Here is an 18498-nt window from a genome sequence, read left to right on the forward strand (position 1 = left end):
ATTTCATATTAAATATCACTCATCTTATGCTTAAGGATAGACTAGTATTTATATGTATTTTATACCTTCACAACATTTTTTTCCTTAATTTTTTCGATATTTCTAATCTACAAAGTTTCTCTGCAAGTATTTCAAATTGTAAATCTCCAAAAAATTTTCCAGCATATTCATTGAAAAAAATCCATGTAACAAAAAGAAAGAAAGGAAGGAAGGAAGGAAGGAAGGAAGGAAAGAAGGAAGGAAGGAAGGAAGGAAGGAAGGAAAGGAAAGGAAAGAAGGAAGGAAGGAAGAAAAAAAATCTGTGTACAAGAGGACCCACGGAGTTTATCAGTACTCCAAGTGATTTCCTCTTCAGTCAGCAAGAAGGCCTTGTACTCAACACCCCAACCATGAAGAAAACTCTTAATTGTCTCTTCAATGTTTTGATCAAGGCCCATCTTTTGTCTTTATTCTCTCTTTCTGTGCTAATCATTTTTTTAGAAAAAACTCTTTTTGAGGATGCTCTCTAGGTACTGATGTGAAATGCTCTCTATGATGACAGTACGTCAAGTGGAAAAAGCAATGGAAGAAACCTGCAGATACATCTAAGAAGGGGAAAATGTAAATCTATTTTGATGTGGAAATGCATGAACTATCTCTGGAGGATAAGCAATAAACTAGTAATAATGATTACCTAGGGCAGGCGAGTTGAAGGAATGGAAATGGAGATGAGGGACAGGGAAGAGAGGAAGACTCTCCCTAGTATACTGTATATTAACTTTTTGATCTTTAACCCTGTGAAATGATTGCCTACTCAAATTTTTAAAAATATATTGTCATACTTCCTTATCTTGGTGTAAAATTAAAACATCATTATTTTCAATGTTTGGTGAAGTAATGAAAATAAAGAAAATAATACCCCCAAACTCCATCTCTCCAGAGATAACTGCTTTTAACACTTTGATGCACATACAGTGCAATCTTATCACGTATTTGGAACTTGCACATTTACATGCCAACATGAGAACATACCTGCCAGTCTCTTAATCCTCACAACAACAACAAAAAAACCTACTAACCTATAATAAGATTATAAAGGCTTAAATAAAATAGAAAGTAGTAAACCTTGTGGATTAGCAGGGACACTTGAAAACTCCCCATTCATCTCTAGGGATTCGATGATTATTTCAAAGACATAAAGGTTTCAGCCTAGATATGTGAATACAGCCTTTCCTTTTTCCTTCTTGCAATCTAGCTCAAGAGTTTTTATTTTTTTAATTAATTAATTTTTTTATTGAAGTATAGTCAGTTTACAATGTTGTGTCAATTTCTGGTGTACAGCACAATGTTTCAGTCATACATGAATATACATACATTGTTTTCATATTCTTTTTCACCGTAAGCTACTACAAGGTATTGAATATAGTTTCCTGTGCTATACAGTATAAACTTGTTTATCTATTTTATATATATCAGTCAGTATCTGCAAATCTCAGACTCTCAATTTATCCCTTCCTACCCCCTTCCCCTCTGGTAACCGTAAGTTTGTTTTCTATGTCTGTGAGTCTGTTTCTGTTTTACATGTAAGTTCATTTGTCTTTTTTTTTTAGAGTCCACATATGAGTGATATCATATGATATTTTTCTATCTCTTTCTGGCTTACTTCACTTAGAATGACATTCTTCAGGGCCATCCATGTTGCTGCAAATGGCATTGTTTTATTCTTTTTATGGCTGAGTAGTACTCCACTGTATAAATATACCACAACTTCTTTATCCAGTCATCTGTCAATGGACATCTAGGCTATTTCCATGTCTTGGCTATTGTAAATAGTGCTGCTATGAACACTGGGGTGCAAGGGTCTTTTTGAATTAAGAATCCCTCTGGATATATGCCCAGGACAGGATTGCTGGATCATATGGTAAAACTATTTTTAGTTTTTTGATGAATCGCCATACTGTTTTCCACAATGGCTGCACCAAACTGCATTCCCACCAGCAGTGTAGGAGGGTTCCCTTTTCTCCACACCCTCTCCAGCATTTATCGTTTGTGGACTTTTGAATGATGGCAGTTCTGACTAGTGTGAAGTGATACCTCATTGTAGTTTTGATTTGCATTTCTCTGATAATTAGTGACATTGTAGCTCAAGGGTTTTTAAACTTTACTATGCAGAAGAACTCTTAAAGTGGCAAGCCTGAATCAAGAATAATCTTTACTACAATTCAATCTTTTTATACTTCTTTTAACCGAAGTGAAATGATACTCATAATTTTAAAGAATTTATTATTTTTTCCCCGACATTATGACGACCTTTCATTTTGTCAAATTTCTTCCATAATATAATTTACAATGATTGTACAGTTTTACATTATATAAATATATAGTGTGAATTATTATAGTCTATGATTTTAATTATTTTACCATTTCCCTTTTTAGGGACATTCAGTTTTTTCAAAGTTACATCATCATAAACAACATTGCAACAAACGTCCCAGTAACTAACCCTGTATATGTAGCCTTTGTTATTTCCTGAGAATGAATTTATAGAAGTGGAATTGCTGGGTCAAATGTATCTAAAAAATTAAGGAATTTTAATAAGTATAAGTGATATGCCTTCCAAAAACCTAATTAGCTCTTAATGGGAAAGTAAATATAAGGTACTTAGGGGAAGTGACAGGATATTTTACTAATTCCACCTGTGAGTCTTCAGGTACCAGGTAAATTCCCAAATCTCAAACTGTAAAATGTTGCTCCTGTAACGTGTCAAAAAGTCAAAAAGGAAGGTGACAAACCTTGATATCAGAAACCACAGCTCTGATGTGAGAGCTGCAAGGAAAATCTTGAGGATTCAAAGAGAGATCTCTATGACAGAGAAAACTCTTTTAGCAATGACGTGTCACTGAGAGATGACAGAAAGATTTAAATTCTCAAAGCCTTCCAATTTAATTCCATTTTTAAGAAAGCCCAGCATTTAATGGTAGTGGTTATAATATTCAAAATTATGAAAGGGTTTTATCATCAAATCCCTTTCTTGAAGGAGAAAATACCATAACAGTCTCTGCAGGGGCTGACATTTCAATAGAGAAAAATAACTTTTTTAATAAGCCCCCACTCTCCCAAATTTCATATTGAACACTATTAACAACATTCCAAATTTGGAACCTGAGTATTTAGTTGTGGGTGAAAGCAGGCCTAAGTAAATTAGGGAAAAAAACTTTCAAAATCGATGATTCTAACAACATACATATTTTTTCTTTTTTTTTTTCTGTATTTGGCAAATTTTCTTTAAGAAAAGATAGTGTTACTACCACAAAATAAGAAAGCTCACAACTTATTATTTAAGAAACAAATGTCTATTGCATTCCATTGACTACGATGACATCAAAAACTATTTCAAGGTGAGATAACAGCATACTATAGCATTCCAGAAATCATAATGAACACAATGTAACTTTTTTCAAAAACAGCAAAATTCTCTAAATCATTCTATTCTCATGGATCAGTCCTAAATAAATTTTCCTGGCCACCACAAAATGTCCTCAGAAGCAAAAAGTAAAGATTCACTACATTTTATAACTCCCTCAACTCCCCTCCCTAAAAGACACTTAAAGCTCAGCTAAAAGTCACTCAGAATCCAGACAACTAGGAACAGTAAAACACAACCCAAGTCCTTTAAGCAGATTCAAAAGAAAGAAAGAAAGAAATGATAAATTAAGGGTCCTTTTTTTGATTTTACAAGAGAATTCACAGAAGCATTGGCAGTTTTAAAGTGTGCATTTAAAGCACTTCACTTTTCCTGATTACTGAATATGAGAACGGCATTTGTTTTCCAACCCCTTAATAAGAACAATAATTACAGTATTCTACAATCTCCAATATGCCCTCATTTTTAAAAATCCATAATCTTCAGAATCTCTGAAGGAGGCAGACTAAATTCCAGCACCTTATTCTCAAGCCAACAGTCCCCCTTCCCAATTCTTACGGGATAAGAAATAAGCATTCCTTTTTGACTCAAACTAACCCACGGGGGCTTGGAAAAGGGCAAAGCAGGCTGAAACAATGCCACCAGAACTTGGACTGGGAAACCAGCTCTAAGAAACATGACACAACATCACAGCGTTCCGTTCTGCAAAACGTGTATCATTCTCTTCACTCCCGGCTCTCATCAACTCGCAACAAACGGCACAGAGATTAGAAGAGGGCAGTTATGGTACTTGTATTTAGTATTCTGAGCAATTCACTTAATTACTCTAAGCGTCAGTTCTGCCTGCCTCCAGTGAAGGACCAGAGGTCAACTCAGGCCACAGAAATTAAAAGAAATAGCCGATGCTGCGAAGTGACCCCCATATTGAGACTTGAGCAGTGTCCTAAACTGGCGTGCAGCCCGGCTTCCTGGATTCTCTCGGAACATGCAAATCGCTGCAATCAACAACCGGGCCGGGCGGCTGTCCGGAACCTCTCCTGCTCCGGGGAATGACCCGAGTCGGCAGCGCAGCCGGGATCCGGCACACGGCCGACATCCCTCGGCTGTCCAGTGGAACCCGGGCGGGGGCGCACACGCTTTTTACACCACTCCAAAATCGAACGTGGGTATGTGGTTGCAAGTAAAAGCAAGCCTAAGCAAATGGGGAGGGCGGGGGGAGCATGGAAATCCCTTGACATTGATGGCTCAAAACAGTATGCATGGTTTCTTCCTTTATTTTTCTGTACTTGAGAAATTCCTTTAATGAAAGAAATCTATTACTCGAAAGTAAGAAAGCTCAAAACCTATTATCCACGGAATAAAAGTGTCAGCGTTGTCTTCAAATGACTACCCTGACATCAAACACTATTTTTGGCTGAGATACAGCATATTATGCTATTCTGCAATGTAATTTTTTAAAGAACAATCTTTAGAAAGAGCCCAAGTTCATCCGAGCTATTTCACTGACTTCGAAGCGAAAAAGAGACTATTTGGCGAGCCCTCATCACCCTAACCCCACCCCAAAAGCCTGCGTGTAAAGATCATTTACTTAATCGTGGTCTCCCAAGACCCTCATGCAGAGCGCCGCGTCCACTGAGCGTGTCCAGGACCCGAGAAGAGTTACTGGGACCGCAAAGTCGAGCGACAAGTGCCAGTGAGGCGTTCCATGGCGAGCTGACCCGCTGACGCCTCCGCACACACAACTTGCTTAGCGCTAAGGACCAGCCGACTGGGGACTAACAGTCACGGGGTTGGGAGTCGGGGTGGGGGTCCCAACGCCGCGATGTGACGATGCCTTGGCGCGGAACCAGCCGGCCATCTCGCCCCTGCTGTCCACCGCCTGCCAATTGCCCCTGAACATGGGAAAGGGCAGGGAGCCCAGGAAGTGCTCACCGCTTCAGCGGGTCCGTAGTCCGCAATGCAGCGGCGGTGGCGGAGACGGAGCTCGGAGCAGCGGACCCGGCAGCCGCCTGGGTTGTAGTCCCGGCAGGAACGCTGTCCCGCGGCATTGCCGGCCGCGCGCGCGCCACATCCGCGCAGCTCCTAGCGCTCCGCGCACGCCGGCCGTTTGGTTCCTAGGCTCAAGGCACCCTGCAGTGGGGCCCGCCCAGCCCCAAGGACGGCCAATGGGCGCAGCCCATCCCCAAGGACCGCCAATGGGAGCGGAGCGCGGGAAGCCGGGGACGAGGCGGGAGCGGACAGGGCCGCCCAGCCACTCTGCAGGCTCAGCGGGCCTCGCCCGCCCGCTGAGAGGCGTCCAGATTTCCTCGTGGCCCAGCTTGGAAGTGTGTTTCAGGTGAATGAGAAGAGGGGAGGAGAAACACATTCCGCAAATAAAAGATCTGTGAGTGTCTAAGACCTACAGGACTCGCTTCTGATTTTGCGGGGTCTCTTTCTATTTTTAATCAAACATTTCATCTACTGTTTACAGAACACCGATTGAGGGCCAGCCACAGTGCTTGGGGACGCACGGCAATGAGAAACACCTCCTACTTTAAAGAATCCCCGAGTCGGTCGGATACAGAAGGAGATAAGGAAACAGGTAACTAGGGAAGCCTGCATAAGGTGCATTCCAATTTCAAAAGTCCTGTTTTGCAATGGCGGTGGGAGGGAGATTTAGGCCAGGCGAGAACTGAAGAGCATGCTACTCTGGAATTCTAGTGGCCATGATTAAGTGGAGAACAATCCACACATCATTTATTTTCTTTTTTCTTTAAAGACGACTGGGTAGTATATGTAACAGTTAAAGTTTTCAATAGCCTCAAAAATATATGACATGCAATGAAAAGAAAGTTTCCATCATCCGCTGCCCCTAGTTTTCTTTCCTTTTAGGCTACAGTGTTAACTAATTTTTGCATATCGTTTCAGAGACATTCTGTGCATTAAATATGCCTGTGTATGTGAATTTTTACTCTTTCCCCAATCTCTCTCTCTCACACACACACACACACACCCACACACACATACACACCCAGTACTCCACACAGCTTTGCTACCTTGCTTTTTCTTCACTTACTACCGTAACTTGGATAACTTTGATTCTTTTTAATGATTGTATAGTATTCCATTAAACTATTGTTTCAGTTATGCTTCTGCAGCAATTTATCAGGGTACCTGTTTCACTACATCTCTCTATACACTATTTATCAAACAATTTTTTAAAATTTCATTTCTGTGAGCATTCTGTTCATATCCTTTGCCTGTTTTTCTATTCAATGTTAGTCTTTTATCTTAATTGTTGATATATATATATATACAGAGAGAGAGAGAGGGAGAGAGAAGGCCTTTAGAGAGGTAACATGAGGTCATGGGGGTGGCGCCATAACCTAATATGCCTGGTGTCCTTATGAAAAGAGGAGGAGACACCAAGGATATGCACACACACAGAACAGGCCATGTGAGGACACAGTAAGCATGTGACCATCTCCAAGCCAAGGACAGAGACTTCAGGAGAAACCAAAAGTGTGGCTATCTTGATCTGGGACTTATAATCTCCAGAACTGTGATAAAATAAGTTTCTGTTGTTTAAACCACTCTGTAATATTTTGTTTTGCCAGCCCTAGCAAACTAATATAGCAAGAATGTGGAGAAATTGGAACCCTCTTACACTGCTGGTAGGAATGTAAAATGGTGCATCTACTTTGGAAAACAGTCTGATAGATCCTCAAAGAGTTAGATGTAGAGTTACGACCAAGCAATTGCTTTCTTACATATATACCCCCAAACAACTGTGCACACAAATACTTGTGCTTGAATGTTTATAGCAACATTATAGTAGACAAAAAGTGGAGACAACCCACATGCCTGTCAGTTGGTGAATGGATAAAGAAATATGATATATCCATATAGTGGAATATCATTCATCAATAAAAAGGAATGAAGGAGCAGAGAGGGTATAGCTCAGTGGCAGAGTGCATGCTTAGCATGCACAAGGTTCTGGGTTCAATCCCCAGTACCTCCATTAAAAATAATAATAATAAAAAATAGATAAACCTAATTACCTCCCCCCTAAACAAAGTCAATTGTATCTCAATAAAATTGGGGAAAAAACACAAATATTAAAGAAAAACTCCAGTGGTAAGAAAAATCTGAAGTTCAACAATTCATTTAAAAAACAAAAGGAATGAAGGACGAATACATGCTACAACATGGAAAAAGTTGACAACATTATGTTAAGTGAAAGAAGCCAGTCACTAAGAACCACATGTTATATGATTCCATTTATATGAAATACCTGAAATGGGCAAATCTACAGAAACAGAAAGATTAGTGGTTACCTAAGGCTGGGGGTGGAATGAAAGGATTGGGAGTAATGACTAGAGATACACAGTTCCATTCTGAGGTAGTGAAATGTTCTAAAATTTATGGTGGTGATTGTTTCATAGCTCTGTGAATATACTAAAATTCATTGAATTGTACACTTTGAATGGATGAATTGCATGGTTTGTGAATTATATCTCAATAAAAGTATTAAAACAGAATCAATATTTAGACTTCACTAGAGAAGAGGTCAAAGCATCTGACCAAATATTTCATACATGAAGAAACTCAGAGCTTAAGGAACTTAATCTTGGGGAAATGATTAGCCTTGCTGCAAGGCTAATTGATAATTACAAAGGAGAATATAGGCAGAGCTAAGAAAAATGGCCAAACTCATAAACTGACACAATTATTTATTAGGACAACTGTTTTTGAAAGTACTGAGGCAAACACAAGATCTATGAAGTTATTCATATGTGTCCCATAATCCACATTTGGGGATACATTCCCTTAAAAGAATCCAAATGAGAATAATCAATTTTCACAAAATGTTTATAGCAGTACTATTCAAAATGCAAAACAAAATAAAACTGGAAATAACTCAAATACCTGACAATTGGAAGGGCACTTAATAACATAACAAACATATATAATAAATGGGGGAAAGTGCATGCAAAATAATGAGAAAGTAGAATATAAATGTTTCTAAATTCTGATGACTGTACATTGCACATGGTTGAGAATAAAGAGGAGAAAATTTAGTAATAAATGTTACCAGAATTCTTCTTAGGAAAAACTGTCTTTGGGAAAATATTCCGATAAACTGTTTCTGGTATTAGGTGAGACTTTGAAAACATGGGTGTGAGCAGAAGCCCTAGCCACACAAGAAAAGTGGCTCTGCATGAAAACATGGAAGGAATCTCTTTTTGCTGCTGAGAGAGAGGGAGTGGGAGCTGGGAGAAGAGATGGGCCAAGCGAGGGAGGGATGGGAGAGGAGCTGAGAGGGGACCGAGAGCCTTACATAGGGACAGAGTGATGACATAAAGTCAGTCCGGGCTGCGTTGTGGAGGGAAGGCTGCTGGGAAATCGCTGGTGATTGGGTGGGTAGGAGATGGGACTATTAAAGGAACACGAGTGTCTGGTATACACATTTTAAGTTGTTTTCTCTGATCTTAAAATGTCGCTAAAGCTCTGTGGGAATGGAGTTTTGTAAAAGGGAAGGAAGAGACTGAAGTTGAGGTTAGGACAGTGAAAAGACAGCACCACTGGACGCAGGGGCTCAGGGCCAAAGAAGACGGAAGAAAATGAGCCCCTCAGAAATTACTGGGAATCTTGGGAAGGCCTCAGAACACCCAAACTGATGTTTGGGAGGATCGTACTTAAATTACAGAGGGAAGGGCCGCTCTAGCTGACATCTGCCTTACATAGGGATGGAACGATAACATAAAGTAATTGCAGGTGTTTTAAGTTTACAAGAGGCTTAAATGTATGAAGTTTTAAAAAGTTCCCATTTGTTCTAACAATACTGATCACCATCCACTGACTGAAACAGAATGAATGGATCCTGGCTAAGCCCCTGCCGTGGCAAATTCCAGTGGAAGTGATGTTCAGGTGCACCCTGGATAATGGCTGAGGGGAATGGAAATGAATACGCAAGATGAAAAAATTAACACCCAATCTCAGGTGGCAGCAGGGCTGGAGGGAATGTAGTTGGGCTGTCCAGCTTTTGAAAAAATTGTTCTATGTGTTTGTTGAAGTATCACTGGAGCAAAAATATGATCAAATGTTCAAGAACTGGCCTGTGAGAAAAGTTCACAGGGGAAAGGATTAATATGTAAAGGACTCTCGGTGAGCACATTGAAGTCCTTAATTGCCCAGTTCCAGAATTCAGGACTTCTACTGACTCAGCCAGAGGAGGGTTACTAACCAGCCCAAATTTACAGATGGCAGATCTGTGGCACAAGGCCTAGAAGTGATTTTTCCCAAGGTTACAGAGCAAGCCAGAGGGTGGGCTGAAAATAGAACTGGACCTCACACTCCCATGAAGGCTGTATGATAACTTGTGTACTGTCAGCAAAGAGCTGAGGAATGAATGTCCTGGAGAGATTAGCATAGCTTTATGGCGAAAGGAGTCTTGCTCAACAATTGCAGATGTAACTTGACAACAGCAAATGACCTACCTAATCCTATAAACAGTAACAACCCAAGCACTTAAGCAAAAGTTTCAGAAAAAAAAATTCCCTTTGACCCTTGCAAAATTTTTAAAATGCACAGCTCCACTGTTATGAAGCCTCTACTTGTGTGGAGCTTGAACTGCAGAGGTCACCTTTCACCCTCTCCCTCTAAAGACTAAACTTCCAAATAATGACTTGCAACACTGTAATATCGGCAAGCTTACAGGATCTTGCAAAAGTGTGTAAACGTTTTCATAGAGGCAGGATTTTCTGGAGTCCCTCAGCGATAACTTTCTGTAAGTTTCCTTACAGAATTAACAGAAGTGAAAAGTTGACTGGGATAGTCAGATAGTTAGAACCCCAGGGCTTAGCCACTAAATTTACGTCTCTAGGTACCGAGGCCCTGGAGAGATTGCTCAGCTAGCTGCCAAGCTCTATCTGAGCTGCTCTGCTCAGAGTTTTATGCAAACCACTGTTAGGTGACTGTTCTCTAGGGTGCATTTTTATATTGCACTGATCCAGTTATTAGAAAACTTAAATAACTTGTTTTCAGGAGTGTGGTTAATCCCATTCCCACTTTTCAGAAAGGATTCTTTGAGATGTTTGCTGTGTAAAGTGGGTTAATACTATCAGCCCGGGGGGCTGGGGGATATAGCTCAAAGGAAAAAGTGTGTGCTTAGCACAGGTGAGGTCCTGGGTTCAATTCCCAGTACCTCCATTCAGGACCTCCATCACAAATAAATAAATAAAAGTTAAAAAAATTTTTTCAATCCAGCTCAGGTGGGAATATCACAAATAACCACAGGCTATGGATTTTTTAATTGCTAGTTTCCTCCCTTTCATATAAGGGGCTGCACTATTTCTGTGTTGTGCCTTCTACAAGACCCCAACCAGAAACATAAAATCTAAATGTACTATAGAAGAAAGGAAGTGATAGGTCTAGCAACTATTTCTCAGAGAGCTGTCATCTCACTGGTAAGAGCAGTGGAAGCCAATCCCCTTTCCATAGCATAACGGTGTATTTGAAACCATATTACAGAAGCCCCATGAAAAGCAGGAACAATGGAACTATCTGGATATTAAAAATATCCACCAATAAAATCAGGGTTATTAGAAATGTTACCTTTTGCAGGCAGTATTTTACTAATATGTTAACAACCCAGTTATCGTGAGGTGAAGAAATAATCCAAACATTCAAATTTGCATGAAACTTTTTGCTCCTTCAGTCTCTTGTAGCATAAATATTTTGGCTGCTACCATTTTTTTTTCCTTTTAAGCAGCACAGTGACATAGGTTAAGATTTTCTGGGTTAAATACACATAAATACATAGGTTAAATACATTTGGAGTGGGAGTGGATCTAGCTCTATTCAGATGCCTTTTATGCATTCTTGGCCATTCTGTCTAAATTCTGGCAACATGCAGGATTTATCTCTGTTCACCCAAACATCACCTATGTTTCACAGAGAAGGTGAAGAGTGTGAAAAACTCCAAGGGGTCAACAGTGTATTTGGGTTGCTCCTTTACTCACTTCCATTCCTGCCTTCTCAGTTTGACCCATGCTCTGTTTTCCAGTTCTGTTTTATTTTCAACCCTGGTTTAGCAATTTCTGTATGCACAGTTCCAACATATGGACTATTTTAATTGATTCATGAATTCACCCATCTATTTATTCACCAACATTTTTGTCACTGTAAGAGACATAAGCATTCTTAATAAGGCTGCATTTGAATAAGGGAGATAGCCAAGTGACAAACACAATGTAAGATATATGGAATATGCACCCCAGTGTTTGCAGCAGCACTATTTACATGGAAACAACCTAAAGTCCAGATGACTGGATAAAGAGGTTGTGGTATATTTATACAATAGAATACTATTCAGCCATAAAAAAGAATAAAATAATGCCATTTGCTGCAACATAGGTAGACCTGGAGATTGTCATTCTAAGTGAAATAAGCCAGAAAGAGAAAGAAAAATACCATATGATATCACTTATATGCAGAATCTAAAAAAATAAAGATACAGATGAACTTATTTACAAAACAGAAACGGACTCACAGACATAGAAGAGCTTATGGTTATCGGGGGGAAAGGGAGTAGGAAGGGATAAATTGGGAGTTCGAAATTTGCAGATACTAGCTACTATATATAAAATAGATAAACAACAAGTTTCTCCAGTATAGCACAGGGAACTATATTCAATATCTTGTAGTAACCTATAATGAAAAAGAATACGAAAATGAATATATGTATGTATATATATTGACTGAACCTTTATGCTGTACACTAGAAATTGACACAACATTGTAAACTGACTATATGCCAATAAAAAATAAAAATAAAAAAATATGTGAAATAAGTGTTAGAGGTAAGCTGTGAGGTCTGAAAGACTTAAGTTCAAATCCAGCTCTGCCATTTACTAGCTGAGTGACCTTGGTCGAATTATTGACTCTCACCGAGGTTCAGCTGCACTATTTGGGAAAGTGAGTGTGGCAGCTGTCTTTGAAGATGGCCCTCAATGATCCCAGGATTCATGCCCTTGTGTATCTGCTTGCCTTGACTGAGGGCTGGACCTAGTGACTTACTTCTAACAAACAAAACTGCAATTTTTTTTTCTATGATGGAGATTCAAAAACTGACTTACGTCTTACTGGATTTTTCTCTATTGCCTTCTTACTTCCATGCTTTCATGAAGTAAGCTGCCATGTTATAGAGCCCCATGTGGCAAAGAACTGAGGGCGGCCTCCAGCCAAGAGACAAGGAGGAACTAAATCCAGCCAACAATCATGTCAGTCAGCCTGGAAACAAATTGTTTCCCGATTGAGGCTTGTGATGGCCATAGTCTCGTTCCATACCTAGATTGCAGCCTATGAAGCAGGGAACTCAGCTAAGCCAGCCCAGACTCAAACTAAGATAATAAATGTTGTTTAAAGCCATAAGTTTTGATGGTCATTTGTTACATATTAGTGGATAAGTAATACAATGAGATAACATGTTCCTTGCAGAATTATTGGGAATCAGAATATATATGAGGATTATGATGATGATGAAGATGATGAAGGCAACAGGAGGGGACCTAAACTAAGCTTAAAAGAAGACTCGGAACCTGGCAGAAATGCTACAAATGTGAAGAAGATGTTTTTAGTGCTTGAGCCTGGGAGGTGTACAGGAGAGATGAAGGTATGGAGAACAGGGTATTGTATTTCTCATTCAGGCCCTGACTGTGTCTGACTGATGAAAGGGACTTGTGAAAAAACTACAGTAGCAGATGTGTGAGGATTGGCAAACAAGAAATGGTGCTTGGGGGCCCAGGTGACAAAGTTTAGCAAAGAACTGGGGTGAGGTGCATTCTCACACTTCTGCTCAGATTGGAGTGTGGCTCCAGCTATACAGTGAGAACCGGAAGTCAAGGACTTCCTGCCTCAGGAGCATGGGGAGCAGCACCCTTGGCAGGGAGGAAGGGTTCTCTTGGGGGACAGTGGCCATGGTAGAGATATCAAGACCCTCCCACCTCTACTGAGATTGGGGCATAGCTCTTCCTGTGTTTGTGGCTGGTGAACAATAAGAAAGAGACTGGGGCAGGGGATAAGTTTCTTCTGTATAGCACAAGGAGCTATATTCAATATTTTGTAATAACCTTTAATGAAAAAGAATATGAAAACGAATATAGTGTATGTATGTGCATGACTGGGACATTGTGCTATACATCAGAAATCGACACATTGTAGCTGACTGTACTTCAATTTAAAAAATAATTCAAAGAGAAAAAGAAAGAGCCTAGGGAAGCGACCCAAGTACACTTGATTCTGGGCAGCTTCTGAGATAACAAAATGCTCTTAAAAAAATAAAAAATAAGATGCTCTTAAAAGAACTGGAGGACCAGCATCACCGTAAGCAAGTGAAATTTGGATTTTAGCTGTCTTAAAGGATGTGCAGGATTCTGACAAAGAAAGATAAACAGACACTCTATACGGAGGGAACAGCACAAGCAAAGATTCAGAGCTGTGAACAGAAATCATTAAGGAAAAGCAAGTAGTCTCGTGTGACTAGGGAGAAGAGTACAAACTAGTTAACATTTCCTATTCTGATTCTGATTTAGTCCCCAGAGCAGTGATTCTCAAACTTTTTGGTGTCAGTTTCCCTTTACACTCAAGAATTATTGGCGACCTCACAGAGCTTTTGGTTATGTGGATCATATGTTTTGAGTATTTACTGGATGAGAAATTTAAATGGATAAATTTTTAAATATTTAGTTTGAAATGATCTAAAATAGCAATAATTAATATGTTAACATAAATAGCATGTTTTATGAAAATTAACTGTATTTCCCAAAACACAACAAAAATAAGTGAGAAGAGTGGCATTCTTTTGTATTTCTGAAAGTCTTTTTTGTGTCTGGCTTAATAGAAGACAGCTGGGTTTTCATATATTTGTTTCTGCATCAATCTGTTACAATATTACACGTCACATTGCCCCTGGAAAACTGAGAATGAAAAATACGAATTATGTTTTTTGTATTATGCAAATAGTTTTGATCTCCCAGACCTTCTGAAAGAGTTTCAGGGACCCACAGAGGTTCCTGGACCAACCTTAGAAAATCACTGTCCTAGAACTTGCTCTGAGAGAAAAAGCCAGAATTTACTAATGTAGTAATGATGATGATGATACTAATAGTATTACTGATAATGAACACTTACTGGTTGCTTACTATGTGCAGTTCTAAGTACTCACAAAAACCTAAGAAGTAGGGGGAAGGTATAGCTCAAGTGGTAGAGCACGTGCTTAGCATACACAGGGTCCTGGGTTCAATCCCCAGTAACTCCTCAGAAAATTAAAAAACCTGTTTACCTACCCCCACCAAAAAAAATAATAAAATAAAATAATTTTTTAAAAAAAACCTAAGAAGTTCTTAAAATTATACTTTCCAGATGAGGAAACTAAGGGCAAAGAAGTTAAGTAACTTGCCTAGTTTACACAGCTAGTAAGCGGGATAAAACTGGGATGTTCACGCAGGCAGCCTGGCCCCAAAGCCTGTCCTAACTATTGCACCATCGCACGTCCTCAGCGGACAAAGGCCTGCAGTATAAATGACAAAGGGTTGAGTCATCCCACTCACCCACCCCTACTCCCTCCTCTCCCTGCCATTTTAGATCTCAATGTTCTTTTCTCTTTCCCTCCCCATTTAGGGAACTCATGTTTCTTTTCACTCTGCAGTAAGTCCTTGTCCATTGCCCGTTGTTCATTATTCCCACCACTCCATAGAAACTGCTCTCTCCTGAGGCACCAGCAGCCTTATAATTACTAGATTCTGTTGCCAGTTTTCAGTCCTCATCCTCATTGTTGTGAGATGTGGGATATTTTTGACCATTTTCTTTTATATGAAAATTCCCCCTTTTATTGGTTATTCTGACACCAGACACTTTTCTTTTACCACTTATCCAATAAAGAATTTAAAAATAAATAAATAAACTGGTAACACCAATCCTTTATTGAGTAAATGCATTGTATCTTCTTCCAGTGCATGGTCTGTCTTTTCACTCTTTTTTTTTTTCTTTTTCTTTTCTTTCTTTCTCTCTCCCTTTCTCTTTTTCTTTCTCTCTTTCCTTCTTTCTTTCCTTCTTTTTTTCTTTCCTTCCTTCCTTCCTTCCTTCCTCCCTTCCTTCATGGAGGTACTGGGGATTGAACCAAGGAACTTGTGTATGCATGCAGTCTACCACTGAGCTATACTCACCCCTAAGAATTTTCTTTTTATTTCTTTATGAGGTCATCCTCCTTGGCTTGTCCCTTAAATATCTTCATTCCCCTGCACCCTTCTCTGATGTCTAGTGTTCTGTCCTGGACCCTTCTTTCTTCTCATTGTACAACTTCTCCAACTGCCACATCATTCACCTCCAAGGCTTTAGTTACTAAACATACACTGTTAACTCCCAAAGACATTATTTACCGCCCAGGCCTCAGTCATACGTCCAAATGATGCCTAGACATTCCTCAGACACCTGAAACTTAACACATCCACATCCTGACCTCCATCTCCCCCCTCAAACTAGCCGCTTCTCCTATGGTCTCTGACCTGGGGAGTTACACCACCATCCTCCCACAAGCTGGGACAAAGAGTACAACCTGCTTGGAACCCACTTACCCCATCTAATGTGCACAGGAAAGGAGAACTAGTAAGGAGCAAATTGGAGCAGTTAGCTCACTTTCTATCAGTTGGATGCCACCAGTGTTTGAAAGGGAAGTCAAGATGCAGCCATCCTCCAAAAGATAAGTAACAGTCCCTCAGTACGTTCCATTGCCCTACATGCACTCAAATTCTCTCAGCTTCTGGATTAGGTTAGAATGATCAAAAAGCGTGTGGATATCTCCTTTTTGTCTGCCCAATATCACTTTTTCTATCGGAGAACGTTCCCTTCCCCATCCTTAGTGGTTCTGGTAGTATTATCAATCATGGTGCCTTCTCCACCTCCTGGTGCAGGGGTGGGAGGGTGACCTAGGCCTAGGCAATTGTGGTGCTTCCACCTTCTGTCCCTAGCAGTTAGTCAAATGAATGGGTATATGACACAACTATAGCCAATCCGAATCACTCCATGAGATGCACTAGACCATAGCTGGAGAGCAAGGCTCTGTCTTTTTCCAGAATTGAAAGTTGTGAGAATCATAAATTCAAAAGCTGCATGTGTCCATCGTTTCTACCAGAGTGAAAGAACCTGCTTAACAATGAAACTACCACAGAGGAGAGCAGAGCAGGGAGAGAGAAGGAGAAATAGGGCCTAATGACATCGTTTGAACCCCTGGATCGAGCCATGCTTGACGCTAATCCTGAGGCTTTCCAACTAAGCAAACCAGCAAATTCCCTTTTTGCTTAAGGGAATTTCAAGTTGGTTTCTGTCAGTTGCATCTAAAGAGTCTTGACCAGCAAAGGGCACTGCTGATGTCTGTATCTTGAATTCTGTGAAAGGGAGAACACTAATTATTCACCCTTATCTGGAAAAGATACATTCATTTTTCACAGCCCTTGAGCATCAATTCTAGGAGAGGGTAAGGAGGATGGAGCAATTCTCTTAATTTTTCATGTGGCGTATCTGGAGAAAGAGAGATGAGGGGCCCTCTGATAAGTCAGTAACTATTCAATTCAAAATATATACTGAGTAGAATTATATAATTAGCACTATGCTGGCCATTACTGAGAGTACAAGATATTCACCACCATCAAGTAAGGAATTTCAGAGAGAAGATTTATATACATTTAACACCTAAATAGCCATCCCAGGCTCAACACATTTTACAGGCCAAAATAAAACACGCAAGTGGCATGTACCATAAACATTTGAGGAATTTTAGGATGTCCTGTTCAGGTGATGGAAAGCCTCAAAGAGGAGTCTTGGGAAGTATTCGCACGATAAAGCGGTTGGGAAATTTGGCTCCTGAGGGCAAAGGGGCAGGTGGAAACTGGAGATCCACAGTCTATTCTGTTGTTATTTGTATGTTCTCTCTCTGCCCCATAGAGTCCGAAACCTGTCGTTGCTCTTATTTATATTTTGGTCTTTCCCTCTCATTGTGTGTCCTTCAAAGGCAAGAGCCATGTCACGTTCACATGTGAGTCCCCAGCACCAAGCTTTGCAGCTGGTGTAGAATAAATGGTCAGTAGGTGGGTGATGAGTGGAGGTGTGAATGGATGAGGCAGCATCACCTAGATCTGAGCCCTGGGAGACCCACAGACTGTTCCTGTTTTTACCTCCTTCCTGCACTTCCTGTCTAACTTTCCTCCCTACCATATAGGTTTACTCAATACATATGTCATTTGCCAGGATACAGGATGCCAATAAGTGCTGGGGAAGTAACAAATTAGAGCTCTGTCCTACCCATTTCCCTAGGCCCTGAAGTCCTGGCTCTGCCAAGGGCTCCCTGCCCAGTGACAGAAGCTGCACTCTCTTGCCAGCTTACTGTGCTGACAGCTCTAATTGCTAAATGAACAATCTGCATTTCTAATGGGGAGAGAGCTTCTCAAAAGAGGATCTGGGCTCCTGCAATCTTGGGAAGGGAGTACACTAGTGTGCAATCAGAAACTACCACCTCAGCGGGAGAGGTCAGCCCTGAATTTTCCATTACAGGATGGGTAAATTTGGAAACTGGAAGCATTCTTGGAATTTCGATTCCCAGAGTATGGTGGAACCCTTCTGTCATGGGGAATGTGCACGAGCTTTGCTTTCAGAACACAAACTGCTATATAAACATAATGGTTTGCAAAAGATAAATTGGGTGTGGGCTCTGCAAATGTGTTCACAACATGAATATTTAAAATAAATCCATAAATAAATACTTGTTGGGCACATGCATGTGGGGGAGAGAAATCAAGAATATTAATATATGACCCTTAAAGAGGTGGCAACTTTACTGAGGAATAAATCAGGCAGTCACAATGACATAATTTAAAATGCTAGACAAAAAAATGATACAGATCCCATCATAAATACAAATACTCAGGAGAAGAAAAGAATCATTACTCCCAATGTCCTTAAAATGGAAGAATTTGCAAATGAATATTTAAATCATTGAAATCAGGCAGACCTAAGAAACTGCTGGAGAAATTCACTCAGAGGGCAATGTGATTTGTTAGGTC

At 40.2% G+C, this 18498-nt stretch overlaps 1 protein-coding gene and 1 long non-coding RNA gene across 6 annotated transcripts in view; one reads left to right on the forward strand and one right to left on the reverse strand.

Annotated features, from left to right (window-relative positions):
• ZNF638 (zinc finger protein 638) overlaps positions 1–5455 on the reverse strand; it is a 107576-nt gene extending 102121 nt beyond the window's left edge. For 2 of the 4 annotated variants that reach the window (XM_031467241.2, XM_031467235.2), the window contains exon 1: positions 5336–5442. Coding sequence is in view for 1 of the 4 variants with exons in the window: in XM_031467236.2 (XP_031323096.2) it covers positions 5336–5451 (116 nt within the window). In the remaining 3 variants the exon portion in view is untranslated. Of the gene's footprint in view, positions 1–5335 lie in introns of all 4 variants that reach the window. The other 2 variants (XM_031467236.2, XM_031467239.2) reach the window with 2 other exon arrangements.
• The window catches only part of LOC135323052 (uncharacterized), a 31270-nt gene that overhangs the window by 6919 nt on the left and 5853 nt on the right, over positions 1–18498 (forward strand). Inside the window, exons 2-3 of one of the 2 annotated variants that reach the window (XR_010384158.1) lie at positions 5874–5984; positions 12884–13064. This is a non-coding gene — a long non-coding RNA (uncharacterized LOC135323052). Of the gene's footprint in view, positions 1–5873; positions 5985–12883; positions 13065–18498 lie in introns of those variants that run through there. The other variant, XR_010384157.1, reaches the window with a different exon arrangement.

Source organism: Camelus dromedarius, chromosome 15 (genome assembly GCF_036321535.1).
Source record: "Camelus dromedarius isolate mCamDro1 chromosome 15, mCamDro1.pat, whole genome shotgun sequence".
Taxonomy (NCBI): Eukaryota; Metazoa; Chordata; class Mammalia; order Artiodactyla; family Camelidae; genus Camelus; species Camelus dromedarius.